The sequence below is a fragment of the Phoxinus phoxinus genome, assembly GCF_949152265.1.
Source record: "Phoxinus phoxinus genome assembly, chromosome: 13".
In the NCBI taxonomy this organism is placed as follows: domain Eukaryota; kingdom Metazoa; phylum Chordata; class Actinopteri; order Cypriniformes; family Leuciscidae; genus Phoxinus; species Phoxinus phoxinus.
In genome coordinates this window covers 11737358-11755850 of record NC_136888.1, presented here as the reverse complement: position 1 = coordinate 11755850, position 18493 = coordinate 11737358, and the positions used below count along the sequence as shown (strand labels likewise).

General features: G+C 35.8%; 1 protein-coding gene across 2 annotated transcripts; it reads left to right on the top strand.

The window, feature by feature from the left end:
- Window positions 1–2995: 2995 nt before the first annotated feature.
- Window positions 2996–12216, top strand: egln3 (egl-9 family hypoxia-inducible factor 3). 2 transcript variants are annotated; one of them, XM_079632098.1, is made up of 5 exons: window positions 2996–3596; window positions 10660–10779; window positions 10875–11011; window positions 11100–11173; window positions 11256–12216. In XM_079632098.1, exons 1-5 carry the CDS (start codon window positions 3090–3092, stop codon window positions 11282–11284), a joined length of 867 nt encoding a protein of 288 aa, XP_079488224.1. In that variant the 5' UTR covers window positions 2996–3089; the 3' UTR covers window positions 11285–12216. The 2 variants fall into 2 exon arrangements, with proteins under 2 accessions (XP_079488224.1, XP_079488225.1); XM_079632099.1 differs by lacking the exon at window positions 2996–3596 and adding an exon at window positions 5471–6061.
- The last annotated feature ends 6277 nt before the right edge of the window (window positions 12217–18493 follow it).

Here is an 18493-nt window from a genome sequence, read left to right as displayed (position 1 = left end):
TTATAAACCGGAGGGACTGGGGGGGATGCTTAAATAAACCCGTTCTATAATTGACTTTGAACATTTATTCAGCATGTTTCAGATTGAGAAGAAGTTTCACTTTTTGAGAAATTTTTTGAAAAACATATTTTTCTTTACAATTCAGTTTTTTCCCCCCTTTTTTTCTGTTATCCAAAGTTTTGATGCCTTTGACTGTAAATTTGTATGTATTTGATAAGTAGGTAAAAATTAACATGAATAACAAATGATAATGCTGTCACTGACAGTTATGTCAGTAGTTATGAAATAGAAATTGTATTCAAAGATGGAATCTTTAAGATATGATATTTATAAATTAACATTATTTTAACCGTTCCTTACTTATCAGATGATCAACATAGTTTTGTAATAAAGATTTAACCCATATCAAATTGTTTGTTCCAGTTGTGCTTTAAATACTGTCCCAGACTAAAATATTTAGTGTATATGTGTTGCTTTTACTGTTTACTGAATTAAAACTGTCAGTGAATTTTTAAAGGGCTGTTGGCAAATATAAAAATGCCAAAATATGACTGTTAAAGAATATTCCCATTATTACCCACTTGATGCATGCTATAAATATTTGTAATATATTTTATTGATATTTGAGCTGGAACAGCATGATCCAATGTGCATATACGTGTCTCAACTCGTCAAACCATATTTCAATAAGGGGATCAAATGTATCAGTTGTTTAGAGTAGATATGGATATCTGGGTTAACCTACAATACACATTGCAGATGTTTCTCAATACTTTTATGTTTTCCTCACTAAGTTGATCTATAAATATTGATATTTGCCACACAAGGCAGGTGGAACTGAAGATATGGATACATTTAGTTTACAGTCATCTTTCACACAGCAACCAATGATATCATGTCCAGCTCTCAGATTCATATCACTCGCATGAGCTCAAGATGAAAATAGCAGCTGGTTACACTTTAAACTACAGGATGGGGGTGTCCTCACGTACGCCGCCGTGGGTCGTCTGGAGTTTGCACTCTGGAGGTACAGCAATGTCCTGTCACAGTTGCAATTCTAAGAAGCTCGATTGGGCAAGGCAGCGCTTCAGCTTGTTTAGCAAAGTGTTGGTACATAGCCTACTTATCCAGCCCAAAACATTGCCTGAAAAAAAAAAAAATTAAATCGCTTTTTGGATCTAAATAGGCAAATTCGTAAGAGTCTATTGGATCATTTTTGCAGTGATTATGTTTCTAGCATTGTCAATACAAGATCTTGACCTAAAAATAAATTGAGGCACCTGATGGAAATAACATTTACTAAGAATGCAAGAGTCCAGTACTCTGTAAAGTCTCCTCCAGCACATCCTTTCAACGAATTTAAGGACTGGACTAAGAAGTGGCAATTCATGTGTGAAAATGATTCTTCATTCTTTCACAGTTTGAGCCTGATGAATCTTGACATTGTCATCCTGGAATATGGCCATGTTGTGTCTTCCTATATGGTTGTTTAAGAAATGAAAAACTACACTCCATCAATCAGAGTTAGAAGAACTGATGCCAAAAATTATAAACAAATCAGGAAACACATTGTTAGTCAGACCATCAGGTGCAGGCTTGATTGCATGCTTTATATATCTTTCTGAATATGTCATTATATTGATTTAATGTAACCCAACTTACCCATGAAAGTCTGAGGTGAACTGAACATATGAAAGAGTAGTTTACACCACAACATCATAGTCCATTGTGCAACATGTCAGTTCCCCTGACCTTTCTTGCAGCAGAAACCAAAGCCAGCAGATAGAGATCATTTGGGTCAGTGCGGACGTCACATCTGTGATATGGCTTTAATTATTTCCATGCTATTTTTAGCAAATCAACGTGCATTCTATGGTGTTTCAAGCCATTTTAGAGCCACAGCTAAATATGCAACCCATTGTGCATTGCACAGTGAGGACTATGACAAAAAAAGGAACATTACTGTAAATGGAAATGAAACTAGACTTTCAGTTAACATACAAACACAGCTGACGTTTAATGATAAACTGACTGAACTGGGTTATGTGCATATGAAGATGAATGACTGGCAAAGCTTTTTGGGGAAAAATCCAATTTAAATCTGGATATATATACAGTATATATATATACACAGGGTTATATATATATATATATATATATATATATATATATATATATATATATATATATATATACACACACTCACACACACATAAATACACAGGGTTATTAGTTAACTAAACTGAAACTAAAACCATTAAAAAATTATTTTCATTACCGGTAGGCCTACTTGAAATAAAATTACTTTTTAACTGAAAAATATAAATATAAAACCTAAATAAGGCAACATTACTCATTTTAATTTACTTTAACTTGTACTAAAATACCTAAAACTAAAATGAAAATTAATAAAAACTTTATAGACCATAGAGATATTTATAAAAATAAAAATAAAAATTTCAGAAAAAAGAAAATATAAAAATAAACACTTTCAAAATACTAATAAAAACTCAGTATCTGAGTCTCAATGATCATCTCAATGAAAAGTGCAGAATCTCAAATATTTCTTCTTTATTTTTTCATCATAACTTATGCCCCATTTCTGAAAAAGTGTGTTTCTGATGAATTGTACAGATGGTTAGATTTTCTTAATAATGAAATCTAGAATAATTATAATAATTAAAATATTATTATGAAATACTTTGTTATTAACAGCATTTTTAATGTTTGAATGACACTTATTAACACTAACGAATTTATAGGAATGACTGACTAATGCATTAAGACAAGCAGTTAATTATTATCAACAATTATTATTACAATTATCAAATTATTATTAATTATTACCCCCCCCCCCCCCCCCCCCCCCCCAAGCTTTGGAATTCCATTCCTCCAGGACATACATATATGCCTAGATGTAATTATCCCCATCTTTATCCCCATGACCATCTTTTCTGCCCCCCCCAGGCTTGTGTGAGCTCTAAATTAGGCTTGGACACGTGTGATGGTGTTCACGTAACTCCTCAGACTCTCCTCTCATCTGACATCAAGAGCGCGCGCTGCACTTCTGCCGCACTGGACTCAATGCAATGGCAGAAAAGCTAGGAAATCTGGAGGATGAACAGATCCGAAAAGATCGTCAAGGGCAGCAGCAGCAGCAGCAGCAGCAAAGTTGTTCAGATGAAACTCGTGGATGCATGGAGCTGCTGCCCAGAGAGCTCAGGAACCCCCGCAGTAACCGGGCAAAATCTAACGAGCGCAAACGCATAAACACACACAAACTGGTCTTGCAATACATAATCCCGTGCATGAACTCCTACGGTTTGTGTATAGTGGATCATTTTCTAGGGGTGAGAATCGGAGAGCGCGTTCTGCAGGAGGTGAGGTGCATTCATCAAAGTGGACACATGCAGGACGGACAGTTAGTGAGCCAGAAACTGGGCAAAAACAAAGATATTCGAGGGGACGAGATTGCATGGGTCGATGGCACCGAAAGCAGCTGCCTAAACATTGGCTATCTGCTGACCCGAATGGACAAACTCATCTCGTGCGCGGACGGCAGACTGGACAAGTTCAAAATCAGAGGGAGACACAAGGTGAGTGAGTGAGGTATAGGCTACTCGTGAACTTAGCTCACTGGATTACACCTCTCAAGTTGCTCAAGCATCCAAACCTGACAAGCCTAAAAAACGATGTATAGCCTGAACTTGGAATTAGGCTGCATAAATTCGTGCTTTAATTTGCAACATAGAAAGACAATCATAAAAGTGTTGCAATGCAAAATTTGGAAGTTGATCGGATGATGTGACCTTTTTTTTTTTTTTTTTTTTTTTTGTATCTTGTAAAGTTTATAAAAAAAAGTGCATAAAGAGCTCACTGAAGAGATGTGTTTTCATGCAGTGGTTGAGAAACGCCCCCTTCACATTTGAAAGTAAAGCAGATTTGTGCGCGTACATGCGACTGTTCGGCTCCTCAATGGCGGTCTGGTCAGGCACGATGACCATAGAATGATCTCATAACATCTTACGATGTGTAGCCTGACACCTAATCGTAGGGCGGGTCGTTGAGATAAAGGCAACGGTAACCTATTATTTACATTATTTTAATATTTTTTTTCTCCATGAATTGTCTGCCAAAGCATGCATGAGATTAGTCTCGTGTCCCTTCTGTGGCCTGACCCTGCTGGGTGGGCATTAGCCTACAGACACACTGGTAAATCAGCACAGTGGGGTTGAACTCATTGAAATACAACACTGCGGTAGAATGGCACTCAGTGTGAAGACGGGTTCTTAACTGGGCGGGGCTTAGTGTGCCTGGACGTTGTCACGTACGATATGAAAGGTGGCTGTGAGGGATAGACTTATCGTGTTTTCAAACATGGTTTTCAATGGCATCGGAAATATATTTTTCCAGTGTTTTGTCAGCCGAACAATTCAAAAACACAATAAAGGGTTTGTTCACCAAATAATTAAAATGATCCCATAATTAGGCTAATTAAAAAATTTAAAATGTCTCTTTTTTATTAGGCTACTAATTTATAAATTTATTTTCTAAAACGTATTTTTTCTGATATTTCTTTCTATATTTGTTTCTATTTTATTTTTCGGTTAGCATTTAATTAGATTTACTTTTTTTTTAAATCAACGAACATAAGCTATTCGTCACAAAGCCTAACATAGGCTACGGTATCAGAAAGCTTAGATTATGAAACAAACTACAGCAGAGTTTAAAGTGCAAAGAAGAGAAAGAAATTCTGTGCGTATAGCTATGTGTGTGGTTTAAGGTTGTTTCATTTATTAATTTAGTAATTTTTGCAATCATTTTGTAGCTACCTTTATTAGGCACAATTATTATTCTATTCAATTCTATTCTATTCTATACTATACTATACTATACTATACTATACTATACTATACTATACTATACTATACTATACTATTCTATTCTATTCTATTCATGTCCAGTAGCCTAATAACGTGGGTTGTTACTTCCTTATTGGTTGATCATCACAAAATCACGTATTTTCAAATAAATGGATTTCTCTGTGTCATTGTTCATCTGTGAATTATTTTCCAGTGTAGGGCAGGCTACTTCTGAAGTAGCACGTAGGCGCTGTTATCACGTGGCGTTCGTTCCTTTTCTCAGCGTTGTTCAGGATGGCTCTATCAAACTCATTTTACAGCGATTTCAGTAAAAGAGTTCTATTTGTATGCCAGGTTCCAATCTATGAAATGGATATTTAAAAAAAATATTACACTTTAAAGAATACAAAAGTCTCTAATAAGACAAAAATATCCTGAGATTTGTACGCGGCTGAATGGCGAATTCAGGGTTGTTGTGAGCCACCTTGCGCCCCCTGAAGGAATATAACTGTAGAGGCGTTTGAAACATGTATTGTCCAGCCCCATTTGTTAAACAGAAGCGCACTCAATGGGGGTTTCATGTGAATATCCGCCCACTCAAGCGCGACACACATTCTGCACGTTCCACATGCGCTTCAGGTGCGCTCGCGCTGCGCTCGGATAGTCTCGCGCTCATGATGGTCCCTCACACAGAGCGATCATAAGAGCAGAGCAGATCACACCAACAGACAATATACACTGAATGTGCCATTATTTATCCGTCTTTTGAAGGACGAGGCTGTGCCATTAGATATCACTTAAAAAAACTTCCTTAGATTTGAATACACCAAGTTCAGGATAAAATGCCGTTTCTTCAGCTTGCACTGGATACGCAGTTGGAGACTTTGGCAGCCGAGCAAGTGGTGCCAGCTCTGTTGGACCAAGGATTCTCTTACGTGGATCATTTTCTGGGGGACATTGCGGGTCACATGGTTCTGGGTCAGGTCAAACGTATGCATTGCTGTGGGCTTCTCAACGACGGGCAGCTGGCCGGGCGAAGCAGTGGAGTTTCCCGGAGAAACATCAGAGGAGATAAAATAACATGGGTTAACGGGACCGAGAGGGGCACGGAGGCTGTCAACTTCTTATTAACACTCATAGACAAACTCATTTCTTTGTGTGTGGGTCAACTCGGCAAAAGTATTCGGGCAAGGTCAAAGGTAAGCCTATTGCACTTGAAAGTGCTTTTAAACTAAGAATGTCTCCGCTGAAAAAAACTGTCATATGTATTTGATTGATATCATTAATTGATTACACTAGTAACTTTCATTAATAACCATTATTACTTTGTATAATTCTTATCAGATTATAAATGTATCTTCAAAATGTTATGAAACTTTGATTCATCTTTTTAACGTAGACTAGCTACAACATTACACTAACTATTAACATATGTGTACATTTTACGTCAGTGTACTTTTAAAAATGTACAACTTTTGAGCATAAATATATGAATTTGCCTATTGTTTATAGTCAGATAGTTGGGACATGTACTTGAATTTTGATTTGAAGATGTTCATATTTATTATTATTTAAAATATAATAAGCATCCTTAAAAGTAAATTGGTAATTCATAAATGTACAGATTGTTAATGTACATTCAAATTGTTTAGGAATGTACATGAAGTACCAAGCAGTAATGTGTGCTATATGACTTTAAGATTGCATTCATTTTTCAAATAATAAAGTCATACTTATTTATAATAAATGCAAAACCATTATTTAGTACAATTATTCTATACACTGCCATTTAAAAGTTTGTGGTCAGTACGTTCTTTTAAAAAAATATTGTTAAAATTTACAATAACTGTTTTCTATGTTGATGATATATTGTAAAATGTGATGTCAAAAATGTGTGCATCATTTCGCCAGTCTTCAGTGTCACAATCTTCAGAAAACATTCTAATATATTGATTTTCTGCTCAAGAAACATTATATATTTATAAAATAAATAAATAACAGTTGTAATGTTTGTGTGGCTGGAAACCATGATACATTTAAAGGATTCTAAGTTTTAAAAACCAAACTGCATTTATTTGAAATATAATTTTTTTGTAACAATGTAAACGTTTGTATTGTCACCAAAAATAAAATGAATAAAAGTATTAATTCCTAAAAAAAAACAAAAAAAAACGGTAGTGTCTACACAATCATAGATTATGATTATTACAACTTGTTGATTAATTAAGTGTTTTTAATTATTTCAACAGTTTGTGTGTTCATCTGGGTGAATACTCATTAGTTTCGGTCTTTGTTTAGAACAGTTACAGTAGAGTGCTGCTTTTGGCTCACACAGTCTTTACTGTGCCTGGGGATGAATGGCAAAAATAGGCATTCAGTTTGTGTTGTTGTGAACCGTACGTGACTCCTCTCACTAGTGTTCATTGAGCTACAGGAGGCCCCGAGTGAAGCAACAGGATGTTTGAGAGACCCTTTTCGGCTGTGGACACACAAGTTTTACTTGCTCAAAAGTGTAGCATTTTATGCTTTTATTTTGTTGCTTTTCCTCCTTTGTAAGTCTGCTGAATGAAAACACAATATAATAGGGGTGTAACAATATCCTCATGTTACGATTTAATACATTTCGCGATACTGAACTCACGATAAGATATTAATGCGATACTCCAAGACATAAAAGGTTTACAAAAAAATGTATTGTTGATTAAAGACTTGGTGCTGAAAACACAATGCACAGGACAATAGTGACACCAGAATAAAAATATTCATGATTCTGAAGCTGAAAATACAGAATTATTTTAGACGAACATGGTTGCACTCTTACACTGACTAGATATATTTAAAACAATGTAGGCCACTTTTTTATTGGTAACAAGACATTTGGCATTATCAGGACCCACAAATATTTCCCCATTTCATTATTTTACATTATATTCAACATTATATATAGTAATTTAATGTAGTGCTGACATTAAAACTTGTAAACTTGATTTTTTTTTATTTTGGGTGAACTATTGACAATACATATTGTCACCATCCATGATACATATTGTTGCATCTTTGTATTATGATATATTGTGACACGATGTTACACCCCCACAATATAATACATAAAAAGACAGCCTTGACAGTAATAATGAAAATAAGCAGTTTAGAATATAATGTGATAACCCTTTACAGTAAAGCCTTATTAGTTAATGTTGATTAATGCTTTAACTAACATTAAAGGTAGGGTAGGCAATTTTCGAGAGGCTAGCAATAGCAAGCTAGCTTTGAAAGCATAAGATCCCACTCTCCCTCCAGAGCGTCTCCAAAGCCACACCTCCTCCAAAACACATGAACGCGTACAGCAGGGGGCAAACAAAAGCTTCACGAGAGACAGCGTTAAACTACCTCATGTCTCAAAGCACATAAAATTGCAATAATAATGAACATAAACAACTTAAAGAGCTCTGACTTGTACCACATGACTGCTGTAGATTAATTTCGCCATTGATAGTGTTCACATTGAAACGCATAAATTCGAGTCACAAACCACTCCGAGTATTACATTACAGGTTTCCATCTCTTCCATATTTACAGTAGTTACGGCGTGAACGCGGCATTAGCTCGTTGTTTTGGTTCAGGAGGAACTGTAAAAGGCAGCTGGTGTTTCTGTTGCGGTGCTCGGTGACTGACGTCTGTATGTCGGTGACGTCTACCCATGACAACTCTGCATAGCATGATGACGTGTGATGTCTGCTCGAGCAGGATGTGTGGATATATGAAGAACATATGCTGACAGGCAGGTAGCACATCGTATCATCGCATTCGAACCAACCGCAATGATTGGACGAAGATTTGATGGTCCTACGCCTTCCACAGACTATATATATATACATATATTTAGATCACCTCTATTAGTGATTACTATCAGGATGTGAAGAGGCTTTCAGCCAGCATAACAAAAAATGTTTCTGGAACAAATTGCCCTATAAACTATCCATGAGTAATGCATTTGTTATAGTATTTATTAATTTTCAATGTTCGTTCATGTTTGCTCAGGTCCAATAAATAATAATAATAGATACAACTTTTGATTTTTATAATGTATTAGTAAATGTTGAAATTAGCATTAACTAAGATTAATAAATGCTTAAACACTATTTTTCATTGGTAGTTCATGTTAACCAATGACAATGTAAAGTGTTAACTAACATTCTTTAAACAGGGATAGTGCAATCATTCTCCTTTAGTAAGATGAAATAGAGTATTAATATTTCTCAAGTGGGTGTTTTGATATGGTTTCATATTGACTGCGCCTGTGGGCTGAATCAGAGCTCTGGAGTGTGTACGCAGCTGAAGTCTGTGTGTGTAGTGCTGCAGACTCACGCTCAACACGTAGCACTGTCATTAAACCCTCAGCGCACTGGCTGCTGGCCAAGCTTGCTCTCTTTACACACACACACACACACACTGGTGCACGCAAACACTTCCTCCTGCTCTCTGTGCTGCTACATGTTTATATTATGCTATGACGGCAAACTTGCGTGTGCACTCTTATTGTGGGAACGTGATCATGATAAAGACTTGTCTGCAGAAATGTAAACATGGGCACCGGTGACGGTTGCCCCCATTGTGTGTGTGTTTGGGAGGGCTAACCAGAATCTACTGAGAGGATAAATGAAGTGCTTTGTTTTTGAACACTTATATTTAAATATAACACAAATATATTTAAATATTAGATTTTGCATTCATAATTATACCAAGATGGAGCTGATGCTTTACTTTGGATACATTTTATAGATATATTAAAGCATCAGCTTTTACATTAAAAGATTTTGGTAACACTTTATCTTACAGTGTAATTGTTACATATGTTACATGTACTTACCATAACAGTAAACCTAAATCAAATTCTAATCCTACCCAAACCCTAGTAAGTACATGTTTTTATTTAATATTACTTAAATATATAATTACACTGTAACAATAAATCTCTCACGGTTATACGTAACTTTAGAGTGAACAAACATGACGGGCAAGAAGAAATGGTGATAATAATGTTTGGACTTTGGACTAGTTTTTCAGAACAATATGGGTTTTAACAAAGTAAAATGTCATAAGGTTCTACATTAAGAGTGTTTAATTAATAAAAGTTGTTTAATTAATTTTTTTAGAAAAAGGGCAATACAAATAAATGTTCAATATCTTCAAATGATGTGCTACAAAAAGTACATTAATCACAAAGAGTTATGAATATATCTACTAATGGCTGAATTTACAGGATAACATTTATGAATAATTTTGTCCAAATGCTGCGCCAATACACTGAGGTTTAAGCCATTATGATTTACATGGAGGATTGGATCTGACATTAAAGGAAATTCAAAACGTTTATCAAAAAAGGAGTTTTGTAAGGTTGTATTATTAATATCTACATGGTTATGTTATTTGGTTCTTCCGAGCACATTTAGTCACTCTTAACACTCCTCACACCCCAGGAAAATCTGATAAAATAATCTGTAGAACCATCAAGATAATCTGGATCTTACCTAGGATTGTCAGAAGGGGAGAATCATGGGTGCCTTTAGTTCATCTCTAAAAAATATTGTATTTGGTAGAACATTGTTTGTAACATTTGTGAACTTTATACAATACAAACTTAATTCTGGTCTCTGGTTGTTTAAGAGGAGAAATGCCTTAGGAAATTTAGAGTATAAATATGATAACCTAATTCATTGCTAGCATGTTTACCTAGAAATTGGTCATGTACGACTATCTATCTATCAAGCTTAGTTTGATCTGTCGTCTTTTTCAGGCAATGGTGGCTTGTTATCCAGGAAACGGAGCCGGATACGTGAAACATGTAGATAACCCTAATGCAGATGGCCGATGCGTCACCTGTATTTACTATCTGAATAAAAACTGGAATGCCAAGGTACACAGTCATGCTTTTTTCAAATACAATGTCATCTTCAAAATACGTATTGTACGATGATGATGATGAATCAAAATGTCACTGTGTGTTCTTAGGAGCACGGGGGATTGCTGCGGATCTTCCCTGAAGGCAAATCTTACGTAGCCGACATCGAGCCTTTGTTTGATCGACTTCTGCTTTTCTGGTCAGATCGTAGGAACCCTCATGAAGTTCAGCCGTCGTATGCTACAAGGTTAGCGCATGTGTTCGCTTTCATGCTGTAGAAGAGCGATGTCAAGATGTTCTCGGCGTCATGCTGAAGTGTCTGTTTTGTGCCACAGGTATGCAATCACTGTGTGGTACTTTGATTCAGAGGAAAGAGCTGAAGCAAAAAGAAAATTTCGAGATCTGACAGGTTGGTTCGGCTAAAATCATCAGTGTCTGTGTATGTCTCATTCTAAATATCTAATTGCTTAAACTTTCTTTTTATATTTCAGCCACCTCACAGGAAGGTTCACCATCTTAACGTCAGCCTAACATCATCTTAACTAGCCTGTCTCCTCTGAGAGGATTTCTTTTGTCTATTGTCTTATTTCTTTGCTATTTTTTTCTTTCTATTTTTGAATTGCTTGTTGCACTAATGGTACCTCTCCCTCCACTTTGTATATGTGATTTACTTGGATCCGGTCCTTACAATCAGTGAAGAGTCGTTTGAATAACACGCTGCTAATGTAAAGACAATTTTGTGATAAAATGTATAATCTTAATACTGATTAATGAACTATTAGATGTTTACTGTAATTAAATAGTTCTTTATTAAAAAACCTTTTCAGAGCTATATAATCTATTTAAAGAAAATAAAGAAATGATAGATGAGATAAGAAATATAACTTTAGTGATTGTTTGTTTTAGAAATGTCAACAAGCATTATACATATTTTTCTTATATGCTGTTTTTAAAGTTTTTGGCACATATTTTTTCATTCTTTGCTTTATTAATGAACACTTCAATAGAAAGGAAATGTGAAACTGGTCAGGTGAAGCTGTGTATATATTATTATTGCTTTTGAATGGCAGTTTGATGTTGAATGAGACTTTCAAATAGAGATGTTTTTTTTAAGCACTTAGTGAAATGATTTTACTTTATTTGTTCAGTCTTGTGGCTTAATGTTTAATGATATCATTGAATCAGCTTGCATGCAGGTCAGCAATGCTGCTCAACCACACCCTTGGATCAATATTTGACAGTTGTTTCATAAAACGTACAGCTTTATACAATGTTGGAAAATAAACTTGAAATGTGTGAACAGTTTGTTCATGTACTGTACACAAAGTAAGACCTTCAACTATTTGAAATGGCCAAATTAAACAATGTGAAAGTGTTGAAATGTTTTCAATAATTGTTTGTATTACATTGTTTTGTTCCAGTAATAAAAAAATTCCTTTGGCCATAATTTAACACTAGGTGTTGTTGTTGTGTCCTCGTTTGTACTGTCTTTGGACTTTTACCAGAGATACTGTATATAGGCTACCAGCCTTTTGATCCAATTTATCACAAGATAAAAAAATCCAAAGGCACCTTATTTTACAAGCATAAATGTTTATATATTTTTTGTTCTGTCCTTAATGGCTATAAAAAAAAAAGAAAAAAAGAAACCGTACTGCATTGAATACAATAACAATATGAAAAGGAAAGAGAAAGAAAAAACAAATACAGACAAATTACAATGACACCTCAACCAGAAAGACAAATACGATCATAATAATTTAGAAACTTGTTCTTATTAGGTGTTCAAGCACGAAGTGCTGAAAACCTATTGTAATTGTACCGGTTTTTATTAGGTGTTCAAGCACGAAGTGCTGAAAACCTATTGTAATTGTACCGATTTTTATTAGGTGTTCAAGCACGAAGTGCTGAAAACCTATTGTAATTGTACCGATTTTTATTATTATTATTATTATTATTCTCCTGTAAAACGCATCGTGCAGCCCAAACCGTAAGTGCTAGAGACTTGAAACTTTGCCACAAGGTAGTACAAAAATCGAGGAGAGGTTATTAAATTATGAGCCCGATTGGCCTATAGGTGGCGCTATAGCAATCAATTGCGCGAAACTGCTCATAACTCCTAGACCGTATGTCGTAGACTCAAGTGTCTTATATCATTGGAAAGCTGACCACCTGACGTAAAAAATGTATATCTCCGATTTCATTTCCGGTATGCAAATTTTTTCGCCATTTTGAATTTTGTCAAAAATCTACTTTTGCAAACTAGTCCCTGGTTTTTTGCCCGATCGGAACCAAACCAGTGCAGAAATGTTCTCTGGAGTCTGAAGATCAATAATGATCGAAAAAAAGTTGAATTTTCAAATCGGGCTCGCTAGGGGGCGCAAAATGACCGTTGTGGGAGGAGCCTATTTGACTAAAATGCCTATAACTCGAGAAGTAAATGAGATAGCTTCACCAAACTTGGTACACATGTGTAGGAGGTCAATCTGAGGTCACGATAAAAAAACGCGTCGATTGGCCACATGGTGGCGCTATAACACAGAAAAAACAGATAAACACCTGACCGTTTGTCCGATTGACTTAAAATTTGGTATGCAGTGTCTTGGTCCAAGTCCCCATGTATGTGTAAAAGGATATTGGCGTATCTCAAAAAACATGGCTGCCATTGGCCAATTAAGTTGAATCACCTATTAGACAAGGTTAACGGAGGCCAATCAGAACGAAACTCAGTGGGCATGTTCAACTCATGGCCCCAGAGGTCTCTAAGAGTTTTGAAAGAAATCGGACACTAGTTGGCGCTAACGAGTTTTAAGGCTCTGTAATCACGTGGTGTTACAAATATCGTCACAATATGCATATCATTTGATAGATCTCCTCATGGTGAACATATTTGCCTCAAGAACCACTGCTGTCAATCAAACCGTTTATTAAATATTCACGAATATGTTAAAAACCTACTTTTGCGAACTAGTCCCTGGTTTTTCGCCCAATCAGAACCAAACAAGTCTAGGACAATTCTCTGGACTCTCTAGATCAATAATTATTGAAAAAAAGTTGAACTTTTGCATTTGGGTGGCTGTAACAGGGTCATTTTAAAAAATGGGCGTGGCAAATTACACTCAAAAGCCTATAAATCCTAAACAAAAACTCAAAACTTCACAGAAATTGGTAGGCATATGTGTCATAACATGCTGAAGAAGCACGCCGAGTTTCATGGAGATCGGACCATATTTGGCGCTATAACTGTTAAAAAGCTTTGAAAACCATGTATTCCCTATGGTGACTTGCCTGTATTGGCTGTAAATGGTATTTTCCATCTCTGTAATCACGTGGTGTTAAAAACATCCACATAATATGCATATATTTTGATAGATCTCCTCATACTGAACAACTTTGCCTCAAGAACCACTACTGTCAATAAAATTGTTCATTAAATATTTGCTATTATGTTAAAAAGCTACTTTTGCAAACTAGTCATATTGACATAAGTGGTTTAATACTGCCCCCTTCTGGTCACTTGGTCATACTACTCACTAATATTGTTCTATAATTCATATTTAGACTTTATAAAATCACTATTTTAACATTTACAATCACATTTTGACAAAATTCATCTATTGGAGTATTACTATTGACAATTGTATCACACTGAGAAATGGGAATTGTGAAAGTGAAACGGAGGCCGCCAATTTAGGCCACGCCCGCCGCAGTACAAATTCACTCATAACTCCAGTGTTGCCAACTTAGCGCTTTTGTCGCTATATTTAGCGAGTATTCAGACCCCTCTAGCGACACATTTTCAAAAAAGCGACTAGCGACAAATCTAACGACTTTTTCTGGTGTTATTGGTGACTTTTGGCGACTCTCTGATGTGAAAGCAAATATCGTTTTCTCAACAGCGGGTGCTGCCGTGGGTCCCATCCGCGTCCCAAAGCACTCACAGGCGGCCCAGTCCTCGCGCAGCAGCCGCTCCCAGCTGCAGTCAGAGCAGGAGATGTTAACCCCTCCGCCACATGAATCGCGCATGTGCGGGATTCATGTACCAACTTAAGCCTTTGTTGCTATTTTTAGCGACTTTTCAGACCCCGACTTTTTTGCTTTCTCCCTGCCGTCACTCACTGTAGCTGCGTCTACCCTGTTCATCTGTTGAGCGCACGGCTGCTGACAGACGTGAATGAGCAGTGTTTTTCCACAGACTTATCACTTATCTGCTTTTCTTTGGGTTTTTATTTAAAGAATTTAGTTGGACCATTTTAAGTTCCTTTCTTTCTTGTGCTTATTACTTAATAGACTATCACTAATATCACAGAGCTTAGTTCATCCGGTTCCCGAACTCTCAATTCAGATAATTTTCCACATATGCCCATAGGCAAATTTTTTTTTTTTTTTGTCATTCACTAGACCTATATCATAGTCGTTCTAGCCTATTGTCTGACAAAAAAATATAGGCTATAGGAAATGAGAACAGCTTTATTTTTCATTTGGCTATATTATATTATATTATATTACAATATATTAAATACAGTAGGCCTATGTGAGCATTAATTTAGAGAGAAAACACATTAGGCAAGCAGAACGCAAGTACGACGCGATGACGTCATGAATATGCTAATGACGTATGACGTCATCTAGCGACATTTAGCGACTTTTAGGGAAGGCGTTAGCTACTTTCCTCTGAAAATAGTTGGCAACACTGCATAACTCGAAAACGGAAAGTCGTTGCGCGCTCAAATTTTGATGGTAAGGTCCACTCCAGGCTCTTAATCGAAATCTATTGTCGCGGAGCTCAGGAACGCCCCCCCCGCGAATGTCGAATTCGCGAGACCTCCGAATTTGAACGGCTGTAACTCCCGAACCAGACCACCCCGATCCTTGTGGAATAGCTTGTTGGAAAGGGCCCGTCCTCACCTAGCTTCGATTCGATTTTGGTGCGATTTAGCCCGGGCATTGCCGAGATATAAGCCAAAAAAGGATTGCATTTGAACGGGAATAACTCCCGGCCCCAATCACCCACCAACACCAGGATGGTCTCATTACACAGGGCACCCCGAGCACTATCTAAGCTCCGTTTTTCAGATTTTTTCGTCTTCTCGTTCCCGAAATATAAGTGAGAAACCAAATTTCCATTCATTCATTCACTTCAACTGTAAGATGGAGGCTGCAATAACACTGTTGTCCACTAGAGAGAGCAGCAGGATTATTTTTGTAATCTTTTTATCAGCTTTCAGCATTGGCTAACAAACAAATGCTTAAAGCTATATATTTGTTATTATGATGGACGTGTAATGTGTGTAAGCATGCATAATGGAGTTAACATGGAAAAACGGGTTTGGTTTAGTGCAAAATACTGGTAAAAATCAAGACTTGAAAAAGTACATGTTAAAAGACTATTAATAAGTAGAATGTCCAGCAGAGGGCAGTAGAAGACCACTTATTGGCTCACTTTCATTTTACATGTATATATTTAGACACTAAAAAATCCCTTACATAACGATTAGCCTACTATTATAACACAATCATATTTTGTCAGTTTATCACTTCATTTGTTCTGATGCTTCACATTATTGCTAGCAACATGGTAAATCATGGTAAATAACGCTAGAAACATGGTAAATCACAGTAAATAGGGTAAATCATGCTAGAATGTGGTGTATCATGGTTAATCATCCTGTAACATGGTAAATCATCCTGTAACATGGTAAATCAAGGTAAACAAAGATAAATCATGGTAAACTATGGTAAATCATGCTAGAATCATATTAAATCAAACTAGAATGTATTCAATTGTTGTAAATCATGCTAGAACAAGGTAAATCATGGTGAATCATACTAGAACTTGGTATATCATGGAAAACTATGGTAAATCATACTGGAACATGGTAAGTCATGGTAAATCATGGTGATCATACTAGAACATAGTAAATCATTATAAATCATCCTAGAACATGGTAAATCATGGTAAACTTTGATAAATCATGGTAAACTATGGTAAATCATGCTAAATGTATGGTAAATTGTAAATCATGGTAAATGGACTTTTCTATCTATTATGTCAGTGGTTAAAAGCTTACTAAATACAACTTAATGTCTTAAATGCTTTAATGTGCTCAAAGGCCTTAAAGGCTTGAACACCGATAAATGCTGCTTGCAGCTTTAATTGTTATTGAGTTTAAAATATTTAATAATAAGGTAAATCTCAGTGATAAAGACATTAAATCTAGGCAAAGTCTAGATGCTAAAAAAATTACAATGCAACAAAAAGAAATTAACAACAAGATCAATAGCATATCACTCATAGAAAAGTTTAAAAAAATATTAAAAATCATTAAGCTGTCATTTATGTGTATTCATAAAGTCAAAGGGTAATCTATTAATGTGGTCTAAGTTTAAATGTTAGAAAAGTAAATACATTTTAAGACATGCCATACCCGGCTAGGTTTTAAACTAAGCATAACGTTAAAATAACAAATTAATACCCATGCATCTTCCCGGTTGCCTTAGCCATTTTTAAATGATGTAAAACTAGTATGTTTGCCTAGCTTTCTTAAAATGTCAACACGGTTTGCCCTGTGAAACATCTGTTTTTATAATACATGTTTATAGCTATTTATCAACACACACTTACACACATTTTGTTCCTCATTTCTATATTCTATATGGTATATTTTGTTATTTTTACTTGCTTGCAAACTATCAGTAGTATATCAATGCATGACAGGGGTGCAACCAAATTTACCAAAACCTAGCTAGGGAATTCTGGGCCCTTGAGAAAACACAGGTGTGGCCCCCACCGCCCTCCACTCATATCGGCATGGGCATGGGGGCCCACATCTGGTGCCATGTAACCTAATAGGGATTTCTCACAAAATAACAAAACTGACAAATAAATAAATGCAAATAAAAGTTTTAACTTTTGCTTATTTTATATAAATGTACACACAACATTTGATAAATATTACATCAAAACAATGGCATTAAGCGATTTCTTATGAAGCATTGTTTAACTTTAAAGTCATCAGGCAACTATTCAAGACAAACTAATAAAATAACAACAAAAGACAAGAAATGAGTAGGCCAACCTACTATATTACATTACACATATAATGTAAAATGTCTCTATAAACTGTCTGGTGTTTAACAGCTTTGGTAAACATTCAGAAAAAAATAAATAAATAAAACCATTTAAATTTATAAACTACTTATTGTATTCACTTTTGATGAAGATAATATGCTACAGCATAATATTTGATTAAATCAATGTATCCATCAAGAGCAGAGTTGCATTCACTTTTCACAGCATTTCAAATCAGCAGCTGGGAGGTCTGATCCTTGTGACACTCATTTAGATTATTCTGCGTGTTATTCAAACCAACAAACTACCTTGACCAGTTGTGTCCTTCACAGCAGTGAAGCCAACAAATGTTTCATGCACACTTGCTTTTTTACTTTCATCTCTGTGGGCGTATCTTTTATTATAACAGGCCTGCTTCTGTTTTGAAGAGTGCACTCAATGCTGCTTTAATGCATGTACAGATTTAGCTGACATTCCCATATAGACTGCAAAAACCACGACAGGTAAGATGTTTTGTTTTTGGAAGATGTTTAGCTTAGATGCTCTGCCATTGTAACATCGTATCGTGCTAGCAGCTCAATAAAGCCAAGGAAAGTGCCATTTTTAATGTACCCCAATTGTTCTTTCTTCCCTCTCAGTGGCAAATTTCTTTCAGCT

Coding starts and splice junctions, on each gene's coding strand:
- egln3 (XM_079632098.1), top strand. CDS start 3,090: ATGGCAGAAAAGCTAGGAAATCTGGAGGATGAACAGATCCGAAAAGAT. Junction 10,780..10,874: donor ATAAAAACTGGAATGCCAAG/GTACACAGTCAT, acceptor GTGTGTTCTTAG/GAGCACGGGGGATTGCTGCG. Junction 11,174..11,255: donor AAAATTTCGAGATCTGACAG/GTTGGTTCGGCT, acceptor TTTATATTTCAG/CCACCTCACAGGAAGGTTCA.